The sequence below is a fragment of the Mesoplodon bidens genome (assembly GCF_964165515.1).
Source record: "Mesoplodon bidens genome assembly, chromosome: 3".
Classification (NCBI taxonomy): Eukaryota; Metazoa; Chordata; class Mammalia; order Artiodactyla; family Ziphiidae; genus Mesoplodon; species Mesoplodon bidens.
In genome coordinates this window covers 152,993,673-153,016,683 of record NC_138178.1, presented here as the reverse complement: position 1 = coordinate 153,016,683, position 23,011 = coordinate 152,993,673, and the positions used below count along the sequence as shown (strand labels likewise).

The 23,011-nt window shown below is 51.4% G+C and overlaps 1 protein-coding gene across 2 annotated transcripts in view; it reads right to left on the bottom strand.

The window, feature by feature from the left end:
- TMEM63C (transmembrane protein 63C) overlaps positions 1-23,011 on the bottom strand; it is a gene marked incomplete at both ends in the record, with an annotated part of 33,827 nt that overhangs the window by 2,981 nt on the left and 7,835 nt on the right. The window contains 17 exons of one of the 2 annotated variants that reach the window (XM_081228646.1): positions 90-158; positions 1,769-1,878; positions 4,097-4,264; positions 4,624-4,729; positions 4,966-5,128; positions 8,286-8,351; positions 8,930-9,016; positions 10,047-10,153; positions 11,358-11,511; positions 11,969-12,091; positions 13,543-13,676; positions 14,431-14,554; positions 14,667-14,747; positions 15,355-15,428; positions 16,839-16,947; positions 18,743-18,791; positions 20,178-20,320. In XM_081228646.1, the coding sequence (XP_081084772.1) occupies positions 90-158; positions 1,769-1,878; positions 4,097-4,264; positions 4,624-4,729; positions 4,966-5,128; positions 8,286-8,351; positions 8,930-9,016; positions 10,047-10,153; positions 11,358-11,511; positions 11,969-12,091; positions 13,543-13,676; positions 14,431-14,554; positions 14,667-14,747; positions 15,355-15,428; positions 16,839-16,947; positions 18,743-18,791; positions 20,178-20,320 (1,867 nt within the window). The remainder of the gene's footprint in view (positions 1-89; positions 159-1,768; positions 1,879-4,096; positions 4,265-4,623; positions 4,730-4,965; positions 5,129-8,285; positions 8,352-8,929; positions 9,017-10,046; positions 10,154-11,357; positions 11,512-11,968; positions 12,092-13,542; positions 13,677-14,430; positions 14,555-14,666; positions 14,748-15,354; positions 15,429-16,838; positions 16,948-18,742; positions 18,792-20,177; positions 20,321-23,011) is intronic. The other variant, XM_081228647.1, reaches the window with a different exon arrangement.

Sequence of the window (23,011 nt, the reverse complement as noted above, 5' to 3'; positions counted from 1 at the left end):
CTGCTGGTATCCCCGCAATGCTGCTGGAGTAGCCCACCCCTGCAAGCACCCGCCTCCTGACACGTCCCAGGGCGAAGGCACTGACTCACAAGGGAAGTTGGCGTGGAGGAGGTGCTGCTGGGCTCCAGGTCAAACACGGTCTCCATCTCCTCCTCGGGCTGCAGCGGCGGGAGAGACAAGGAGGGTCACGGGGTGCCCCCGCCCTCCCCACGTCCAGAGAAGCCTGGACCTTAAACTCAGGCTTAAGGGGCCTACTGCTCCCGTTAAACGCAACTCATCTTCTATTTTTCCAGACCCGCAGCCCAGCTGGCAGGGCTGAAGCCCAGGGGGACAGAGAGTGGACTGGGAAGCTGGGGAGACCCTTCTGAAATATGCCATTCGCAAGGACCATGGTGGGAGAGAGAGAGCAGAGTGGAGGCTGCGGTTCAAAGATGAGACTGCTTTGACTCTAGGAGAAGCCTTGACTTCCATAAAACCTTTTCTCCTGCCAGAATTTCCCCTCTATCTCTGTAATGAGATGAGGGGTTAGGTCCCCTGTCACCTTCTGTCTCTAGAATGGACCCTTGAGTAACCAGATCCCAGGACATCGTTGTGTTGGGAAGACAGAGCCAGAGGCGTTGTTCGCTCTGGTCCTTCAGCAGCGTGGACTCGGGCCAGGGGAGGGAGGAGGGTCCAGGTTAAAAGGGCAGCAGGCACCTGTGCCCAGGGCCACAGATACGGAACCACGGGAAGCAAGAAGATTCTCTTCTCAGAGGCTCCCTCCTCTGACTGAGCAGGATGCCAGTACTTTAAATCAACTTTCTTTCTTATTTAAATTCATTTGAAAGGGAAACAATTCACTATTATGAACAGAAATCCTGTGTCAGTTGCCGTAAGCAAGGTTAAGTAGAAAAATAAATGTGTAACCGTGAAAAATACAAAATGTTTTTAGTCCACTGGAAATCATTCCAGTACACCTCTACGGTCACCCCACTTTAGGAAGTGCTGATCTAGAGCACACAGTTCTGTTGGCATGGATTAGATCCCTTCTCTAATAATTGGCTGGGCCCCACTGGCAAAGAGCCGAAAGAGTCATGGGGCCCAGAGAGCCAGGCCTCCCTTGCAGACAAGTTCAATATCCTGAGGTTCTTAAAAGTGAGATGACTGTCCCCCTTCCCCAGGTTATCATCCTTTACCACCCCCTTTTTTTTCTTTTTTTGTGGTACGTGGGCCTCTCACTGCTGTGGCCTCTCCCGTTGCGGAGCACAGGCTCCAGACACGCAGGCTCAGCGGCCATGGCTCACGGGCCCAGCCGCTCCGCGGCACGTGGGATCTTCCCGGACCGGGGCACGAACCCGTGTCCCCTGCATCGGCAGGCGGACTCTCAACCACTGCGCCACCAGGGAAGCCCCTACCAGCCCCTCTTTTACTCCTTCACTCCATCCTCTCTCTCAACCCTCCGTGCCTTGGAATGGTCCTCGCAGCTCAGTGGCTGAATAGGCTCACATTGTAGGAGGGATGGGCCAGCAGCCTGTGGTTCGGAGGAGATGAAAGAGCGGAGAAGAGGTGAGGACAGCTGTCTTCTGGATTTCCCCGCCCCGGGAGGCGTGGTTCCGGGGCCAGTGCAAGGACACATGCAGCACGTACACCCGGCACTGAGTCTGCACATCCCGTCATCAGAGAGAAAGGCAAGAGCCTCTCGTCATCGTGGTGCTTCGGGTGGGCGTCCGGGAGCTGTGTGCCCTGGGACCGGGAGAACCTGCGGAGGAAAGCCAGGCTGGCGACTCACCTCATAGTCAGACGCTTTCCGAAGCTTCCCCAGAAAAGTGCCAACGCAGGCCAGTATCATGGAAACAATAAGGGTGGAGAGGGAAAAGAAGGTGACGGCATGTAGCGGCCCTGCAAGGAGAAGGAAAGGCATGGGCGTGGTGCTTGAGGACCAGAGCTGTGGGCAGGGGTGCTGGCTGAGATGCCGCCCGGGCTGACAGATGCCTGGGGCCCAGCTCAGCACCCCTGTAGGAGTTTGGAGCCTGGGGCAGAGATGTCCCTGCCCAGTTCTCCCCTTAACAACTTGATCAATGAGCCCGACACAGGGACATCAACCCTCTGTGCTATTTGGCTAGTTTAGGATTTGGCATCCAGTGGATTCCATGAAAAGAAATTAATTGACTTAAATATCCATTTAGGTGCCCATTAAACGTCCTCCTTGATGTTAGTTACCCACCTCACGGTCCCTGGGAAGTATCTCTGAGTCACTCATTTATGCCACTGCCCCAAAATACAGTCAGTCTCAGACCAACACCTTTTCTTGTAAGCCCTTTTTTAAATAAAATTTTTTTAAATTTTATACTGGAGTATAGTTGATTAAGAATGTTGTGTTAGTTTCAGGTGTACAGCAAAGTAACTCAGTTATACATATACACGTATCTATTCTTGTTTCAAGTTCTTTTCCCATTTAGGTTATCACAGGATATTGAGCAGAGTTCCTTGTGCTATACAGTAGGTCCTTGGTTATCTGTTTTAAATACAGCAGTGTGTACATGTCAATCCCAAACTCCCAATCTATCCCTCTCCCACTTCCGCCCTGGTAACCATAAGTGCATTCTCTAAGTCTGTGAGTCTGTTTCTGTTTTGTAGATAAGTTCATTTGTTATCATTTTTTTTAGATTCCACACATAAGTGATATCATATGATATTTGTCTTTCTCTGTCTGGCTCTTGTAAGCCCTTTTGAAGTGAGTGTGCTCAGCTACATGTGCTAATGGCATGGAAAAGCAATTCAGAATTTTTGTTTGGGGATGTTTGGTAACTTTTTTATGGTAGCAGTTTTGTAACTACATGAATATTGAAAATCAGTCTTTACAGTCAGAAGTTATTGCATAATGGTGTTTACTGTTGTGTTTTTATAAAAGCAAAAAATGATAAACAACTTCAAGATCCCAACAATGGAGAACTGACTAAAAGTGACAGAATTTAACGCAGACGTTAAAAGGCGTGTACTCAACAGTATTTTGATAATGCAAGAAATTGCTCAGAACATAATGTTCAGTGAAGAAACTCAGGATACAAGTCTGAATAGTATAAAATGGATATCACAATTTTGTAAAGTAAGAGTAAACCAATAAATTCCTTCTACTTTGCCCTGTCCCCCAAAACGTATGCACAGAGTGAGGTGTGGGAGCGATAGACGTGAGGCTGTAGGGGGGCTGGTAGGTCATTCAAATTGTGATCTTTCAATTTTCTCTCTTTTTGATAATAAACATGTAGTTCTTTATACTTAGAAAGAACGCATTATTAATAAAATGAAGTCTGCTGGGGCAGGAAAGGCTTCAGGGGCGACAACAAATGGACAATGCACATAAATAACTGTGAGCTGAATGTTGCCTGACACCACTGTGACAGGCAGTGAGAAAACATGGACTTGCCCTTCTCCACACCACTGAGAAGGTTAAGGTCAGGTGTCTTGAGGGAAGGCAAGTGTGGGGGATGCGGAAGAAGGCGGACGGGGAGGCCAGCATGAGCCTTTTCTGAGACTGGGAAGGGGCTGGCAGAGACTGCTGCCTGGGGCACGGGTGACTCTGAGGGGAGAGAGCCGGGGGGTTCCAGTCTGTGGCCTGTGGGGACTCTCTCTGTGAGGGTGTCCCTGAGCTCAGCTGGGCGGGGACAGCAGCTTTGTGTAGCCAAGCTGGCTGCTGGGGCAGGCTCTGAATCTTCCTCCAGGTTTTTGACAGCACATAAGACCAGGCATCTTCTAGGATCCCAGAGGGAATGTCTTGTGAATGGAGCCTGATAGCTAATATTTTATTTCCTGCCAGCCTTGAGTTAGAATGAAGGAATAGGATGTTTTTTTATTTTTTGTTTGTTTGTTTTGCCCTGAAAGTTGTAAACCAAAATGTATGTGATTTGGACCACGCTGGTCCTCCGCTTAGCTTCCAAGTTCTGCCGGGACTCTAACACGAGCCCTCTAGGCCTAGAGAAGGCACTGGGCTTTGCCCTGTTCCACGAGTAACACCTTGCTCTTCCCAGGCTTTTTCTGCTCCTACAGAGTTGTCGTTGAGGGGTGGCGGAGCAATGGGGAACGGGCAGAGGCGGGATGGTGGGGCGGGCTTGGTACCTACCTAATCGCAGGATGGAGAAGAAGAGCATCCAGAACAGACCCAGGAGCGGCGCGAAGACGGCCTGGTGGATGGCGGCCATGTGGATCTGCTCGTTGAGTTTGGTGGGCGCATAGGAGTAGTACATGTTATAGCGGTCCGTGACGTGCTTCATGCACAGGTAGAGTAGCCCTGGGGGCCGGGAGATGGAGGCACACTCAGCGGCCATCCCAAGGCTCCCCCCTGCCCCGCAGGCCTGAGATGCTAGATTCAGGTCTGTCAGAGTGGCAAGGGCCAAGAACAGGCTGTGGGAGCTCCATGGTGCTGACCTCTGGGACCAGCAGCTTCCCTTGAGCCCCTAGAACCTATTCTGTCAACAAACATCCTATGTAAACAGCCACCCAACCCCTGACTGGCTTGGCTCTGACCTGGCCCCTCCCCACCCTTCCGACAGGCTGTCCCGGGTCTCCTCCTGAGAGAGAGAGGCTGGATGCTGCGGGGCTCCCAGTCCGAGGGTGTGCAGTCCCCAGGGAGCTTCAGGGATGACTCACCAAAAGGAACTATGATGGGGCAGGTGATGCTGTACGCCATCACCACGCTGAAGACGTTCAACATCCACGCGTACTCGCGCCCATACTGGAAGTCCATGGCCTGGTTCTGGGGCAGAAGGCAGGGGTCCTCCTGAGGTGGCCTGGTCCACTTGGCTTGGCTGCTTCTGTGCTCCTTGTCTGGGATGGCAACCTCCCTTCCAACCCTGGTGTCCGAGAAGCACCTCGCCCCACCTCACCATGCCTCCCACCTCCGGTCCCTCCGTGCTGCTAACAGGCCCCCTTCCTGACACCCGCCCAAGGGAAACTCTGAGGGCTGTGCTCAGGGAAGGGCCTGGCCCTCACCATTCTGATGTGGACTCTCTCTGGCTCCGACCTGGAGAAGAAGAGGCGGGTGGTGTACAGAAAGAGTGACCCCAGGCGCAACAGTTCCATGCCTGTGCCAATCAAAGCTGACGTGATCACGTAGTTGACAAAGAAGGCGCCATTGTCTGGCAGGAACACACACCTGGGTGGAAGACAGCCACAGAAGCCGGGGAAGAGGGAAAGGGCAGAGGTAGTGGGAGGGAAGAGGAGAGAGAGGAAACGAATTGAGGAAGTGGGGATGGGTGGAGGTAGAGATGGGGAGAATAGCTTTCAAATACAGTCATCCCTCCGTATCTGTGAGGGATTGGTTCTAGGAGCCCCTGCGGATACCAAATCCAGGGATGCTCAAGTCCCTTATAGGAACTGGCATAATATTTGCATATAACCTAGGCACATCCTCCTGTATACTCTAAATCATCTCTAGATCATCTATAATGCCTAACACAATGTAAACAGCTGTAAATACAACATACATGCTGTGCAAGTAGCTGCCTGCACACAGCAAATTCAAGTTTTGCTTTTGGGAACTTTCTGGAATTCTTTTCCTGAATATTTTTGATCTGCAGTAGGTCAAATCCAAAGATGTGGAACCCATGAATATGGAGGGCTGACTGTATACATGTGTTCTCAGACCAGTTTAAGTTAACAAGGGCCCTTCTGAGCAGGGCTGGGGGTGGTCTATGGCATTTGTGGATGGGTTAGGAGATACATGCACTGGCTTGCTCTAAAGAAGGGCTGTTTGACGAATGGATAAAGAAGATGTGGTACATGTATACAAAGGAACATTACTCAGCCATGAAAGGAACGAAATTGGGTCATTTGTAGAGATGTGGATGGACCTAGAGACTGTCATACAGAGTGAAGTAAGTCAGAAAGAGAAAAAAAAACATCGTATATTAATACATATATGTGGAATCTAGAAAAATGGTACAGATGAACCGGTTTGCAAGGCAGAAATAGAGACACAGATGTAGAGAACAAATGTATAGACACCAAGGGGGGGAAGCGGGGGGCGGGTGGTGGTGGTGGTATGAATTGGGAGATTGGGATTGACATGTATACACTAATATGTATAAAATAGATAACTAATAAGAACCTGCTGTATAAAAAATAAATTAAAATAAAATTCAAAAAAAATAATAAAGAAAGACTGTTTGACTTGGATCCACAGACCCTGGAGAGTCCATAAGTAGAATTTTGCAGGTCTGTGACCTTGAATAGGGAAAAGATTATGTCTTTACTTTCTCCGATTTAGCACCTCCTTCCATTCAGAGTGTGGGCAACAAATCACAGCGATGTCAGCCATAGCCATGAGTCTGTCACCGGTTGAAATGAGGTATGTCCACATCGTGTTGTACTTATTGCTGAGCTCTTACGATACCATTTGTGCTCATCATCACTTCAAAATGATGCTAGTTATTAGTCAGGCCGTTAAATTAGACATGCTAAATTCACATGATTGCGATTTTTCTGTCTGCACATGCGTGTTTGACATAGCTAGCTGGCCGACTTCAACAAGTAGTCATTCAGCCAGCTGAATGGATGGACACACTGCCTGTTCTCACGTTGGTGACCCAGGCATCTCTGTTGCTTTCCAGTGTCTCCATCTACACCATTCTGTCACCTTCCTTGAAAAGAGATATCTGTAAGCCCCCTGGACATATTTCAGAACTCCTTCAAAAGCTATTCTTTCTTTTTTTTTTTTTTTTGCGGTACGTGGGCCTCTCACTGCTGTGGCCTCTCCCACCGCAGAGCACAGGCTCCGGACGCGCAGGCCCAGTGGCCACGGCTCACGGGCCCAGCCGCTCCACGGCATGTGGGATCTTCCCAGACTGGGGCACGAACCTGTGTCCCCTGCATCGGCAGGCGGACTCTCAACCACTGCGCCACCAGGGAAGCCCAAAAGCTATTCTTTCTTGAGGGCATCAGAGTTGAGTCATGAACTCACAATTCTTTTCTTTCTCATATACAAACTGTATTGAAGATAATGACCTAGCCAAAGATGAACTCACTCATCTTGGAAAAAAAATCAACTTATTACAGTTATAGTTTAATTGTAGAAAGCTTGGAGAATTCTGGTCCTTGCCCTATAAAGCAAGCTATGAAAGCTTGCATGTCATTTGCAATAATATACCTCTGAAAATTGGGACTTTCAACATTTGGAGCCCTAAAACCAAAACAAAACAAAAAAGAAATTGGCTGGATATCTAACACGACCTGCATGTTGCCTTGTCAAAAATCCACTCCCGGGGCTTCCCTGGTGGCGCAATAGTTGAGAGTCCGCCTGGTGATGCAGGGGACACGGGTTTGTGCCCTGGTCCGGGAAGATCCCACATGCCGCGGAGCGGCTGGGCCCGTGAACCATGGCCGCTGAGCCTGAGCGTCCGGAGCCTGTGCTCTGCAACGGGAGAGGCCACAGCAGTGAGAGGCCCGCGTACCGCAAAAAAAAAAAATCCACTCCCCTGCCCAATTTAATATTCTTCTTCTAGCTAAGTAACATCAGCTTTCACACCGATGCCTTTAAAACAATAAAATGTAACTTTTGCTTGCCTACCTTTAGAATGCATCGGCCTATTATTAAATGTGTTAATAGAGATTGCATTACAAATTTGAATTTTAAAATATTTTGATAACTATGTTTCAGCATAATTGGTTTTTGTTATAACCCAGGTATTTTGTACATTTAAAGAAATCTACTCAGAGTACATGTAAAACCGGCAAAATCTGAACAAGCTCTGTGGATTGTTTCAACATCAATTTCCTGGTTGTGATATTGTACTATAGTTATGCAAGATGTTACCATTGGGGGAAACTGGATAAAGGGTACATAGGGGGCTTCCCTGGTGGTGCAGTGGTTGAGAGTCTGCCTGCCGATGCAGGGGACATGGGTTTGTGCCCCGGTCCAGGAAGATCCCACGTGCCGCGGAGCGGCTGGGCCCATGAGCCATGGCCGCTAAGCCTGCACGTCCGGACCCTGTGCTCCGCAACGGGAGAAGCCACAACAGTGAGAGGCCCGCGTACCGCAAAAAAAAAAAAAAGAAAAAGGTACATAGGACATTTTGGGGGGCAATTTCCTTTGAATCTACAATTAGTTCAAAAACTTCATTAAGAGAAGGAGTCCCTGGGCTTTACCCCCAAAGGGGTCCCTGGCACAGGAAATGTTAAGAGGCTGCCTAATGAGAGTGTTAACATGCATTCATCTCTACCTATATGAGCAAATAAAGGGTACACATATCCACCTGGTGTGAAGCCCCAATGCACATTGGGAGTACACCTGAAACATGCACTCTAGTACTCACTGGAACCTGATGGATGCCTGTTCCAGATAGTAGATGTCAAAGAGCCAGCGGAAAAAGACATCCAAACTAGAATAAAGAATAAAGAATAAAGCACAAGAAAAAGCACAAGAATAAAGCAGACACTTCAGTTAATGAATCTATGACCTAAGGCCTGGGGTTCAGTTCCTCTTGGGCTGGCCTCCTTCCTTTCAACCTCCCTTGCCCAATCCCCAAAGACTCTTGCATCTTAATATTCTAGCTGGCCAATCCACACTGCCTCTCTTCTTAATGCTGGGCCCTAACCCTTTGGCCTTTCAGCTCAAGGCCTCCCCTCTAGCAAACCTTGGCCAGCCATTGCTCCCACAGTGTTCTCTCCCTCTTCTGAATTTCTACTGCACATTCTTCCCACCTTGGGCTGTCAGTTAGCTGATAGCTACGGCTTGTTTCCCCAGCTGGAGGATAAGCTCTTTGAGGGCAGAGTTCATGGCTGACAGCCTAGAGTTCACATGATACTTGGCTCATGCTAAGCTCATGACAGGCACTGGACTGTCATTTGAGGAATGGATTTGCAGCAACCAGAGGTGGGCCTACAGTGTCTGAAAGAGGAGGTTCCAACTCTAGGGTGAGCCTGGCTGACAGAGGAGAGAGAATTGGAGGTGAGGTACCTGGTCAGTCCCATAGAGGGCAGAATGACCACCATAAACACCAGAAAGATGTAGCACTTGTGCACTATGATCAGATTCTGAGTCGATCTAGAAGGAAACAAAGAGAGACATGATAAGAACCAAACGCCTTACTACAGCATGAAGAGAGAGAGAGACGGCTACCTGGCCTAGAAAATGGTTTCATAGTGCATACCAGTGCCATCTCCACGGAGCACTGTGAGCTGTGCTGTGGCTGGGAGCAGCAGGAAAGAATAGCATGATCAACTAGCGATGTCTGCCTTGGGCATAAGAAAAGGAAGGGAAGGCACACACATACCATATACTTGACATCTCTGTTCAAGGGACATTACTAATGATACTCAGAATTCTTGCAGAGTTTCAATAAGCAACATGAGCCCTGTTCTTGGCCAGAGGAAAGACCAGGAAGGATTTGTTAAGATAAACCTCCTGGCTTACTGCCTGATAGGATGATAGAAACTTTGGGTGCAGGAAATAACTTTTGAGACCCACGCAGCCTTCAGGCCAAAGCAGGTCCACCTGCCCCAGCATACGGTAAATCCTTTCCAACTAATTAGCTCCTACCATAGAACTATTAGTGTTAATAGATAGGAAATAGCTCTTAATTGTTTAAGATGTGGGCACTGTGTAGGCTACATGGGTCTACAGTCAGATTGAGTGCAGGGGCTCCTCTGCTATGGCCATAGCAGCTCTTCTGACATTTTCCAAACAAGTCCTGCTCTCTCACTCTCATCCTCTGCCCTCTACCTGGAATTCCTGGCACTGCCTATCTCTGCCCACAGCTCCAGACCCTCAGCGCGTGGCTGGAGGCTGAGGGAGCAGCCCGAGGAGGGCTGGGTTTTGACCCCACATGCCTGGTATGGTGGCCCTATCTCAGCATCCCTGAGGCCAGAGGCCCAGAGGCAAACCCGTCCCCTCTTTCCAAAGAAAAAAATATCTGTTAGTGTTTTGGGATGGTTTCAGGCATCAAAGCCACCCCGTATCTATTCCATTCCTGAGCCCAGACAGGAAGCCAGAGTACTAAGCTGGTGGGGTTTGGGGGGGCAGAGGAAGAAGCAGGTGCCAAGAGCAGGGCTAGGAGGGGAGGCCCCCAGCTCACCCGGTCCAGTGGGCTTCAAGGAAGGCGGAGAGGTAGACGATCAGAGGCATTATCACCGTAAAGGCCCAGAGCAACAGGGAGGGGAAGAACTGGGTCACGATGGGGCTCTGTAGGGGTGGAGCGGAGGAGGGCGGAGAGACGTCAATGCAAGAAGCTCCATTCTCCTCGCCTTCTCCCACATCCCTGGCCTCTTCTCCAGCTCAGTCCCAGAGCAGGCCTGGTGTCCCCGAGGCTGCACAGTGCGCCTGGCCTTTCTGACCCGCCTTCCTGGTCAGGGGTCTGCCTGGCTGGGGTGGCCGGAGGCTGACACCCCAAGGTCAAGTGACATCCCCAAGGAGTGCAGGCCTTCGACGCTGAGGTCACTGGAGGGGTGCCCTAGGCTGCCCCTAGTGACCTGGCCCTAAGGCCACAGCCAGCTGCGGTCACTCCTGTCTCAGACCTCAGGGAGGAGATGCTGCTTTTGCTGTGATGTGTGAGAAGTGGCGAAGAGGGGGAGGCTATGGAGCAAGAATTCCCAGGGAGAGCTGTGGTCCCCTTGCCTGAGGCCTATTGTGAAGTTGACAAAGGAGGGCAAAGGTAAGCGGCCGCAGCAGAAGTGCTTGGCTTGACTGCATGCACGAGCGTGCGTGCACGCGTGGATGCGTGTGTTTTGCTGGAACAGGCACGGGGATAACAGGAAAGGAGGGGCCTTCTAGGATCACTACAATAGCCCTGAGGCTATAGAACTTGGAAACGAGCCCGTCCAGTTCCTCGAACACCTCTGTCCATATGAAGCAGCCCTTCCCTCCAGGGACGACTCCTGTGAGCCGCTGCGCACGCCCAGCCAGGTGTGGGTGTGTCTGGAAGTGCGGGAACTGGAGACAGAGCTGGAGGCCCTTCTCCTCTAGAAGGGCTGCCTTGGAACTAACCTCTGCCTGCCCCACCCTCAACCCTGTCTTCAGAGCAGGGAGCCCGGCTCCAGAGAACGTGGGGAGAACAGAGCTGTCACGCTTGCCACACCTTCTGCTGCCCCTTTTGTACCTCTAGCTTGGCCCAATGAAAAGGAGCCCTCCAAGCCCACCCCCCCCAAAACTCACCCCAGAACTTGCCTGGGGCTCCTGCACTCTTCAGCCCCGGTACTAAGATGGGCAACGACCCACACTCATGCCCTTTAGAGCACAGGAAGCACTGTGCCACCATTTACACCGCTGCCACTGTCACAAGTGTACGGGCATCGGAGTCACGTCCCAGTGGGCCTCCCACCCCCTCCTCGCCTGAGTTCTTCCTTCATCTCCCTGGGGCCCCCGCGCCTGGCCTGAGCAGAGGAGGCACCTTCAGCTTCTCGATGGGGCGGGTGACGTTGTACATGTCGATGGTGTTGATGATGATGGCAGGCGTGGTGAGGAAGAAGAAGAGTAAGAAGAGGAAGGTGTTGATTGCGATGAAGCGGGCCCACCAATGGAAGCGGCGGACAGACAGGTGTTTCCTGGGCAGGACGGAGGAGGGAGACGCACTTAGGACCCCGGGTCTCAGCCCTCAGACACAGCCCGTGCTGTTTCCTGCATGCCAGCTGTGGACCAGGCTGCCCTGGTCTAATTCAACCCCATGGGCCCACCCACACCTGCATGAGACAGCCCTGGGCCTTCCCCTCAGTCACACCACTTGTAAAGCCTCTGAGTATCTCCCACAGGCAAGCCAAAACAACGATCCGAATTCTTTCTGCAGGAAAAACTCTTTCCCCAAAGGTTGGGTGCCTTCCACGCTTGTGGTGGGGTGGGCTTGGGCGTGGGAGGAGGCTGTGATGCCCACAAGAGAAACAGCCCAGCGGGGGCCGTGTGTGGGCAGTGAAGCAGGAGGACAGGCCCTGATTCCCTTCCCCGTCCTACAGCCTTCTTCAGTCCCAGAGGAGCTCAAAGGAGAGGGGAGGGACAGAGAGGGCTTACCAAATAATGTCTTTGGGGTGTGGGGCAAGGACAACCCTCCAGTGGTCGGATTTGACGATGGTGGTCACCGAGGACTGCTGGGCCGACACACCGCACTGGATGAACTTGTAATCCTCCAGGATGCTGCGGAGATGCGGGAGCAGACAGAGGTCTGGGGTGAGGACGATGGTCTGCGGGGGTGGGGAGGGCTCATGCCAGGGGCCCGGGGCTGCTGTGGCCATCCCACAGGTAGAGGCTCATCCACTTCCTGGGAATTCCTGGAGACTTGGATATGTCTCTCTCGACCTTGTAAGTGGGCAGTCCCCAAGGCCTAGTCACTGAACAAAAGGGGCATTAGAGGGAGGGACTGTCCAGGAAAAAAGGGGGCCACACGGTTCTCAGTTCATGTCTTTTCCCCTTAACAGTAGTGACAGCACAAAGGCCCGCTCCTTCTGTGAGGCTGACAGGAGAGGTATTCATTTCAGCCCCATCTTAGTATCCGTAGCTACCGACTATTGAGTTCTACACAGTGCATGAGGCTGTGCTAATTGGTGATTAACATCGTCTTAATTGCACAGATTACTGAAGACACAACCAAAGAGGGGTAGGTGCTGGCACTGGAGCCTCATCTTTGGTTTTCTCATTCACACATCTGCTGTAATTAAACCTTAGATCCTCTCTACAGAGTGTTCTCAGAAAGTTATTGTCTTATGTAGATGTATTATTTTACATAACACATACACTAACTAGAACACGTATCCCTTCTTAACCCTCTGGGTGGAGGACAGGGAAGATATAAGTAATCAAATTTGATAGGTAAGAAATTTGAGGGTGTAAGTGACTTGCAAAATTGTACACAATTTTTTGAGACTAAACTCTAGCCTGTGCCACTGCTCCTTGGTAGGGTTGGGGTGGGTGAGGACAAATGTTGTGAGTGATCAGGCTCCCTAGGGGACAGGAGGGCCCCATAATCCTCCAAAGACTGATTCTGAGGCTCCCATCTACTTGACCCAGTCCTAAGATTCCTTCCAGAACATTCCGGAGTGGCCCTCATCCACTCCCTATCAAGGTGGGGCTGCCAGAGGCTGGCACGGAAGAGAGAGAAGGCAGTAGGGCTCTGAATGAGGGGAGGCTTGCAGCAGGAGAGGAGAAATGGCAAGCAGGGCTTCTCTACCCTGACTCTGTCACTCGTGGTGAGGGGAGGGGTGATATGCAATGAGGGAGAACCGGGTGCCATTCTTGTCAAGGCCTGGGAGAGGAACCAAGAGGTCAACAGCTACTCTGACCACTTCTGTGCTGAAGCAAGAACATAGGGGAGTGAAGAGCCCAGGGCCTGGGCATCTCTGGAGACAAGCTGAGCCTGGCAGCTGGGGGAAGACGGATGTGGCCATGCTCTAGAAAGCAAGATGGCGGCTGCCATGCCCATGAGGAGCATGGAGGAGTCGAGGGGAGGGCAGAATATGGCAAACTGGAGGGAGGCTCTCTCTCCTCCTCCCCTTGGCTGGAATGGGGGTGAAAGAGGATGGTTTCAGAGAAGCAGAGGCCCACTGTCAGGGCTGGGCTGGGCACAGCAAGCAGCTGGCCCTGGCACTCACTGCTTTGTCATCCTGGAGTCCTGGAAGGTGACAAAGATCAGGTCCAGACGCTTCAGCCGAACGCGGTTGAGCTCAGCGTTGAACTCATCAGTCAGCTGCTCCTCCAGCTCACTATAATATTGTTCTGCGTCTACCTGGGGTGAGATGTGGCCCTCAGAGCTGGAGCAGCCAGAGCTCCAGGCCTCACGCTTGGATGTGAGGCCTCTCTCCACTCAGGCGGCAGGCCCGAGGTCTTGGTTCCATCCCCGGCTCCCTTGGAAGCCCGGCAAAAAGCTCAGGACCCCAGGTGGGCTCCAAGATCCCAGCTCTAGAAGAGGAAGAGGCTATGACTCTGAGATTAGCTCCCTGTTCTTAGATCTAGCAAAAGCGAGGCATCGCTGTGGGTAAGGGGGTGCCTTTGGACTCCGAGTAGCCTCCAGAGGAGTGATAGAATGTGTTTGTAGCATTTTCAGGAAAGGGGATGATTCTTTTTCTGGACTTGCTAGAGTTCAGTCCTGCCAAGACCTCCTTCTAGCCACGGTGGTTGGGCGATAAGACTGAATCCACTGCTTTCAAATATTCCTGTCCTAGCTCTCTGAAAGCCTGAGGCCTGGGAGCCTGTAGCAGCCTGCTGTGACCTCGCTGGTCCTCCCATCCAAGCCCAGGAGGGGGCAAGAACAAGCCTCCCTGGATCGCTCTGGAGGGGGCCCCACGGAAGACTCCTCTCAACAGGGAGATAGGACGGGTGGAAAGGAAAGCAGGAGCCAGGTGCCGCAGCACAGAGCAGACCTGAATGAGGCCTGTGGCCCCAGGGCGCGGGCAAGGGGCACTGCCCAGAGCCCTGGACAAAGCCTGGAGACCCGGTGCCCTAGCCCCTCCGCTGTGTCCCCCGATGCCCTTGCCAGTTACCTCTTTAAAGCAAACCCAGCACTTGCAGAAGCACAGCCGGGAGCAGGGGTGGATCTTGATCATCACCTTCCCCTTCTTCTTGGCCTTGGCGGTATAATAGAGCCGGCCCCGCATTGCATGGCGCCTGTCAGCCAATGGGCAACAGGAGAAGGATCTTGTGGTCAGGGTGCCAGCAGAGCCACAACCTCTCCTTCTCTCCCCACCCCAGGTTCAGACAGGTCCCGCTACAGCCTCACCTCTGATCGTCCAAGTCAATCAGGGTCCTGACGTCGTAGCAGAAGTGGACTCTGGTCACTACGCACCCTGGATAGGCCTCACTGAAGCCACAAACATGGAGGTTGAGTCATTCTGTAGGGCTGGGGACCTCCCCCCTCCCCACCCCCACCCCCTACCCAGAGCTACAGCCTACAGGGCTAGGGGGCTCAGCTACCCGTGGTTCCTGGTGCTTGGATGGTAGAATCCACCCCTTGCGCCTAAGGCTGGATGTCAGGGTTGATCCCTGTTCATCTGAGAGTTGCCCCATCTTTCCCAGATGACACAGAACAGGGCCAGGGAGCGGAGCTGGAAATTGCTGCTCATGGAGAGATAATTAGCTCCTGTGGCTAGGAACTCGGGTCACAAAAGTTGCCTCAAGATGACCTGCTCTAGATAACTGTGGTCTGGCAGCTCCCTGGGCTCCACAGTTGGAGGTACAAGGGAAAGGCATCCCCCATCACACCCATGCCATGCAGAAACTCCCTGACTTCAGAAACCCTGCTCTGGCCCCAACCAGGGCCTCCCCCATTCTGAAAGGTTGATCCTGAGCTGAATCTAGGGTGAGCCACAGCCCCACTCCACCATCCTGTGCATCACTACCCACATGAGGACCCAGGCAGGGTTACCAGGAGGAGGCAGTCCATGCCTCAGCCCACCCGACCCACTTACTGAAAATGCTTAATGATGATTTCTGGGTCTTGGATGTCCGTGGGGACATAGGTGATCATTAGTGTCCTTGTGACCTAGGTGGGGAAGGTCAGTGGAGAAAGAAGCCTGTGCTCACACAGGACTCCTGGAGTCTGGGTCTTCAGGTGGCCCAGAACCACCTGGAGTAGGTTTTCTACTCACATCAGGCCGCCTCCTTGCTGGGTAAGCCAAGTGTCAGCTTCCCCAGCCTGTGTCCCTGAGGTCAGCAGGCTGTGGGAAGCTGCAGCCAGGGAAGCTACACCTCTGTTAATCTCTGTGCCCCCCTTGCCATAGACGGCTGTGATCGAGGGAGGAAGAGCCAGAGGCTGCAGACAGGGCCTGGGGAAGGACCACAGCTCCATGCCCTGCAAGGGCTGCTCATGCTCTCTTGCTGATTTACAGTCTCCCTGCACCTCCGCTGCTCCAAGTGACGTCCCACCTCGCTGGGTTGTCCCTCTCATCAGACTGCGCAGGGGAGTTAGGAGGTGAGCTAGACTCTGGGGAGGGAATGTGGAAGCCCCCCAAAGTGCACATTTTATTCTGTGAGTGGGAAATGTCTTCCTGAGCCAGCGCCTCAAGGCGACAGTCTGGTAAACTGTGCTGCAAGAGAGGGGAGCCTGGGCAGAAGCTTCTGGTGGTGAGAAGGAAAGCTGAAGTGGCCAAGTCCAGGCTGGTCAGGGGTGCGCGAGCCTCCATGGCTGGCAGGCTGGAACATTTGGGATTACCTTTCAGGGGTATGTGCATTTGCATTCTGGGGTGGGGTAAAGTGAATCCGTCCTTTAGGATGGACAGCTTGGAGGAGCTGATCTCACTTTTACCTGCCATCTTCCCCCGCAGAAGACCCTATCCACCGAGTGGTCCTTCCTGGGATCACCTTCCAAATGAGTGAATGCTACTCAAATCCCTGTCTCAAGGTCTGCTTTGGAGGTAGGATGGGGGAAACACAAACCAAGACAGTGGGGACAACACCGGGGCAGGACATGGGGTCTCTGACCTCAGGGAGATGGTGGAAGGGCAAGGAGCTTGGGCACAGCAAGAGTGGGCAAAGGAGTCAAAATATCTACCCAGAGGGTCAGCAGGGGGCACTGGCTGCTGAAGATGGAGGCCCCCCGCAGGTTCAGGGCTTAGTTAAGCCTTTAGTTTTCTGATGGTGAGGAGGTCCAGGGGTCCTTGGAGAGGGTCCAAGGCAGCAGGGTTGCAGGAGGAGGAGGTACCTGGGAGCAGCTATTTACCAATTGGTTTGGAAGTGTATTAGTGGTTTAACAGCCCGGACAGATGTGCCAGGTGACGATTCCCAGGGATAAGTGGGGGAGGCTTGCCCTACTCAGGTGAGACTGCCCCCCGCCCAGGTGTGCAGAACACACCAAGCTGGGATGCCTCTGAAGTATTTGAGTGGGATGGTGTCCAGCTGGGGAGAGCCTCTAGCCGAGAGGGTGTTGTTCTCGTAGCTCTTTTCACTTACTCACCTTGTAGCTCTTCTTGGGCACAAACCCTAAGCAGTGATGAGTCATGAAGAGGAAGTTGGTGACAAAGTATAAGAAAGCGAAGAAGCAGTGCAGCCACAGGAACTTACTCCTGCCAAGAACAAGACACAGGAGGCGTGAGACCCCCCACTTCCACCCCACATGGTCTCCCCAGGCCACCCTCTGGTGCCTCCAGACACTCAGGCACCTTGGAAGGGAATGGAGAAGGTGATGTCCACTCCAACGAATAGAGGCTAACATTAATTGAGTGTTTACTATGTCAGGCCCAGGGTGGGACTAGATGCTTTGTGCACATTTTCTCACTAGACTCTTGTACCTCGTGAAGGTGGTACTGTGACCGTCTTCATTTTACTCGTAGGGAAACAAGGGCTAGAGTGACTGCTCGAGGTCACTCCTAGCTGTGGCAGTGCCGGGAGGTGAGTCCAGAGCTGCAGAAGCACTTACACTCTTCACGCCGTGTCGTGCTGCCAGCGGCTGTGGCTCAGGCCACTCCAGCCGACCGTGAGGACAGCAGGAGGGGCCACCCGGCCTCTGTGGTAAGGGACTCCGGGGTCACACGCACGCCTGCAGATTCGGCCCGCCTCCCTGGGGTAGGAAAAGTGCTGGCCCTTGGGCTCTGTGCTCACGCGATGCTATCCCAAGGCATCCAGCCAGGATGACTGCTCGGAAATAGGGCCCGCCTTATTTGGTGCAGTTGGAGGAGAGAAAGACTGCCTTGCTTCAAAATATCTCCTCACCACTGTCCCCGCGCTGGCATTTCACCTAACCTTCCCCTTCTCTCCTCAGTGCTCTCAGAGGGGGCAAGGTGACACGGTCCCTAAGGGACATTCCAGCTCTCTGCCAGTATGGATTTACAAACGTTGAAGGCTCTTTGCTGCCCTATTAAAATTCACTTCTAGTTGGGAAGTTGTAGGTGCCACACTTACAACAGTGGCCGGCCTGGGAGAGCCTGGTAAGCTCTGCTCTGGTGTTGCCAGTACCTGGGAAAGAGCTGGTTGAAGGTGGAGGCGAGAGGGTGCCCAACCATTCTGCTGAGTTTGGACTTTGATGGATTTGGAATTGATGGAGTTTGCAGGGGTGCAGGGGCAGAGGATGAGGGGTGGGGCAAGGGGAGGTGGGGCAGGAGTGTGCAAACCCCACTCACACCTGCTGGAAGTGCTGCTTCAGCTTTGTCAGGAAGTCGGCCAAGCCTGGCCATGAGACCTAGGGGGGGGCGCTGATGTCTCAGCCTGGACAAGCAGGGCCACATCTGGCTCAGTACAGATTGATCTGGCCACCAACTGGGTTGGCTGATGTTAAAATCCACAGGTTCCTAGACCATGAGGGCTGGAGGGGGCTTAGAGGTCATGTCCAACAGCTCTTCCCCCACCATGGACTAGGGATGAAGCTCAGAGGGGGAGGGTGCACTGCCCCAGACCCAGGGCTGGCTAATGGCAAAGCCGGGGCATGAACGCAGCTCCTGTGGTTCCTTAGTCTCGCTGCTGTGGGAATGAGGTCTGAGCTTCACTCGGTTATATGAGGGTTGACCTGAACTATCTTGTGGGCAGGGAAGCAATACCTTAAACCTCTGCTTACTACAGTAATCCTGTTGGGAGCTGGACATACTAAGCAAATAGGACCATCTTTCCAAATCTTCAGGAGTGACCGGTTTAGGTAGTTCCATCCATTACAGAGGTGGGAACACTGAGGCACCAAGAATACTTCCTTACCAAGAGGATGCAACTTCTGGCATCCCACTTGGAACCTGGGTTCCCAAGGAAACCAGGCCTTTCTCATCAGCAGAGTGGTGCTCATGTTTTGGACCCACGCATTGGACCATCCCTCCACGCTAACACACCCCCCCCCACAAGCCAGTAGAATGGGAGGTAAGAGGATCAGGTACCTACTCTGTGGAGACATTGACAATGGTGGTCCGACCAAAGTGACTATTCCAGTCTGAAAGAGAAGAAAGTTGCTGACCTCAAGCCTGGCACCTTGACTGGTTGGGTGCCAGACTTCAGGGTTCCTGAGTGAATGCCCGGGGTCTAGAGATGCTTGCCTACGTCCTGGTCTTCCTTCTAGTTCCCCAGAGCTTGTCCCCAGCTTCCAAACAGCCCCATCAGAGGCCTCCTCTCCTCCCTGGGACTGCTGACTGGGGCTCCTCGGCTGTGAAGCAAGACCGAGCCTTGGTGCGGCAACCCCAGAGCATGACTGACTCAGGGTAGACACCGGTGAATGCTTGTGGGAGGGACCCGGCAGCCCCACCATGAGCGGAATGATGAAATTAGCAACACTGTTACCGCTGGCAACAATCACAAAACCCAGAACTTCTGAAAACGCATTGCTGCCTCATTCAAACAGAGTAAATCCTTCTGGCTGAGTGTATTAGTGTGCTGGCTTAGACATCTCCAAGTTTTATGAAATCATACTATCATTGCCAACATACTAGCTCTTAGGATGAGAATCTGGGAAGGCAGGGCTCAGTAGTTATTTACTCTGGTGGTGGTATTTGGTAGCATGAGAAATGGGTGCTACCTTGAAGTAACTGAGCTCTACCTCTGGCCGAGGAGAAATAGGTGGAAACCTGAGCAATCAGGGTGCACCTGGCTGCCACTTGGGCACTTAAGGTGCTATCCTGTACCACCTAGTTGTATGGGCCTCATACAGCTCTATGTTTGCATTTCCTAGTGAAACCCTGGCTGTTATTCACAATGCCCCCTATCAGGCACTGTGCCAACCAGTTGACACGCATTGTCTCTCAATCCCTATGACAGTTGAGGAAACTGAGGCCTGAGGACACTGTATAAGATGAAATAATTTTCTGGGAAGCAGACGTGGGTAAAAGTTGGGGAACCATGATTTTTCTGTCTTCGAAGCCCAAGCCCTCACCCACCACATTATTGTGTGAAAATTTACCCTGTTATAAGGAGTGTGGATAGATTCCCTATGAGGAATTCTGCATGCTGTGTCCATCAGAGTGGGTACAGAGAGAGGTCAGGTCCAGAGATCTTTGTAGTGGGTCACACGTCATAACAAGGCCTCCAGGAACACCTGGACAGGTGCAGTGTGGGGTCATAAATAAACATTCAGTTTTAGACTGAATTACTACTCTCTGCCTTCTGTGTGCTAGGCCCTGGGCCAAATTTATACCAAAAGAGGTATCATCTCCGGTTTCCATGTGAGAGAACTGAAGCGTGGGTTGCCTCAGGTCACATAACTAATTTTGAGAAGTGCAATTAAAATTTAGATTCCTAGACGCTCAAGACCCAAGCTCTGTCCTGCCTACTGGGCTGCCTCTTAGGTCTAGTGGGCCAGGCCCGGGACCTGCTGAACTCTGCCTACCCAGAACATTTCCAGTGTAGTTGATGGGCAAGATGATGCCCAAGGAGGGGATGCAGAGGATAAGCACAAGGACGATGAGATGATACTGGAACATGATGTAGATACGGGCATCGTCTCCACACTTGCTAATCAGATCTTCGTTCCTGGAAGAGACACAGAGACGGGACATTGCTCAGGAGCCAGTGTGGCTACAACGGAAGTCGGAGGTAGACAGAGGAAAGGGAGAGAAGATGACCACCCTACCCCTGAGCTTTTATCTTTAGAAATATCACCCTTCTCAAAACTTGTTATGCCTGAAATGTATTTCACTGAATTTCACAGGCATATCAAAGATAGAGGCTACAGATACACTCCTGGGAATCCAGAAGCCCTATTAAATCAGGCACTTATTTCCTCTTTTATTGCTTCTTCAAACATTTTGAGTGCTTGCTATAGCGTAGGCACTGAATAAACCATTAGTGATAACAGGATTCATCCTATTTTTCAAAAAGTTGTTCCTTAAATTAAAAAGGGGTACTTAAAGCCACAACGAGGTATCACTCCACACAGTTGGAAAGTCGGTGAGGAAAGTGTTGGTGAGAAAGTGCTGGCGAGGGTGTGGGATGCCGGGAGCTCTCTCACACTCATGGGTACTTACTCTGGCACACAGCTTTGGATAAGAGTGGACATTATCTACAGAAGTTGACTATAAGTATACCCTATGACCTAGCAATTCCACTCCTAGGTTTAAACCCAACAGAAATACATGCACATGGGCACCAAGAGACATGTATAAGAATGTCACAGACGCATTATTTGTAACAGCCCCAAACTGGAAACAACCTAATTGTCTATCAAAGGTAGAATGGACACAAGAATTGAAATATATATGTAGTGAAATATATATAAAGTTAGCTATATATATCACATTATATGTATGTAATGAAATACCATACAGAGATTAAAATGAATGACCATAGCTGAACCCCACAAATGCAACGTTGAGTGAAAGATGCCAGGCACACACAATACATACCATATCATTTCATATACAAAGTTCAAAAATAGGCAATACTGAACTACAGAGTTAGAAGTCAGGATACTGGTTACCTTTGGAGAGGCGGGAGGTGATAGGAGATTGGGAGGGAGAAGGAGGAGGGCTTCTGGGGTCTTGGCAATGTTCTAATTCTTTATCGGGATGGTGCTTGTATAGGTTTTGCTTGTGATGATTGAGCTGGACACATTTTTTGTGCACTTTTCTGTACGTGTGTTATACTTCAATTAAAAAAATTTAAAGCAATACATGCTTATTATAGAAACTTTGGAAAATACAAAAGAAGAAAATCATTCACCTACAATCTCATCAAACCTAATGGCTATTAATCATTTTGGCCAATTTCCTTTAGTTTCTTATTGTATTGCTGGTTTAACTTGTGACTGTAGTATAAACAGCATTTGATGTATTGCTCTTTTGCTCAGCATTTAATCTTAAGTCTTTTCTGACCGTTTTACATTTTGTCTAAATATTTTCATGGCTGCCCAATAATAATGGTGACAACAGCCTCTGTTTGTGGATTATTGATTCACACCCAGCCCCAGGCTGCATGCCCCCGCCTTTGGTGGATGTGCCATAGTTTACTCACCCTTGCCCTCTGATCAGACTTGAAGGTTGTATGCAACTTCTAGCATTCAGTCCAGGATTCAGATTTATTTTTCAACAATATTACAAAGAGCATATCTTCAAGGCTTTCAGTATCACCATTTAGGTAATTATTTAGAGCTCTCAACCTTTTTTTTAACTTCAAGCAGTTAAAATACTTCCTGCCTTGGACTTGAGAATTAAATCCCAAGAATGGGGTGGATGAGACCTGGTGAGAAGGGAGAATGGGGGAATGTCCCCCTGCAGGCTTGGAGCGCCAAGATCTGCTCACCTGAGAGAAACAGTGTGCCAGAGGCAGGGTGAGAGCCTCCAACCAGGTGGAGGAAGCAGAGGGCTGGACGGGGATGAAGAACACAAGAATCTCCTTTCGGGGCTGACAATTCCCGCCTCCCCACTGGGCCCATTGCTCCGTCTGCACCGGAAGCGGAAGTGCAGGTTATACTCAGCAGCCTATCTTACAGTTCTGAGGGAAGCCTGGATTTTTGAGTCTGCCTGTACATATTCCTCTGCTCAATTCTGTTCTCTTCCCACCACTCTTTAACGTGCCGGCCCCATGACATTCCAGGCATCACTCTTTCTCCTACTGACAATTAATTCTCATCTCTGCTCTAATCGCTTCCTCTCCTCTACCTCTTGCTGGAGACTTGCTCTACCTGTCTCATCTTTAAATTAACATCCATCTGTCTCTACAGACGCCCACACTTCTTCCCTTTCAACTACAGCCAGGTTCAAGTGCTCATTTGCTACTCTTAAAAAAAAAAAAAGCCCCAAGAAACTCCTTAAGCATCCACTCCTTCACCAGTTTCCCTTCAAGTTCCATCCAACATCCTTCCTTCCCTGCTCCCACCCACCTCTTGAAAAAGGTGGCTTCCATTCTCTGCCTCTACTTCTTGGACATCTCCTCGTCCTGGAACTGCCCACCCAGAGGAGACTCAGATCTCCAAAGCCGACATCCTCTGCTGAGCGCTCACGCTACTCAACCTTGTAGGGCTGGAGGCTGCTGACCACACCCTGTCTGGACCTCGTGCCTGCCTGGCTTCATTGAGCCCGTGCCCTGGAGGTTGCCACCTTTTCCTCTTGTCCCAACCACTCTCTTCCTTGGGCCCTTTCCCTTGGGTGTCCCATCTGCTCCCATGACTTCAACTACGACCTCTGTGCACCCATATCCCAAGTCTAAATCTCTAGCTCCGACCTT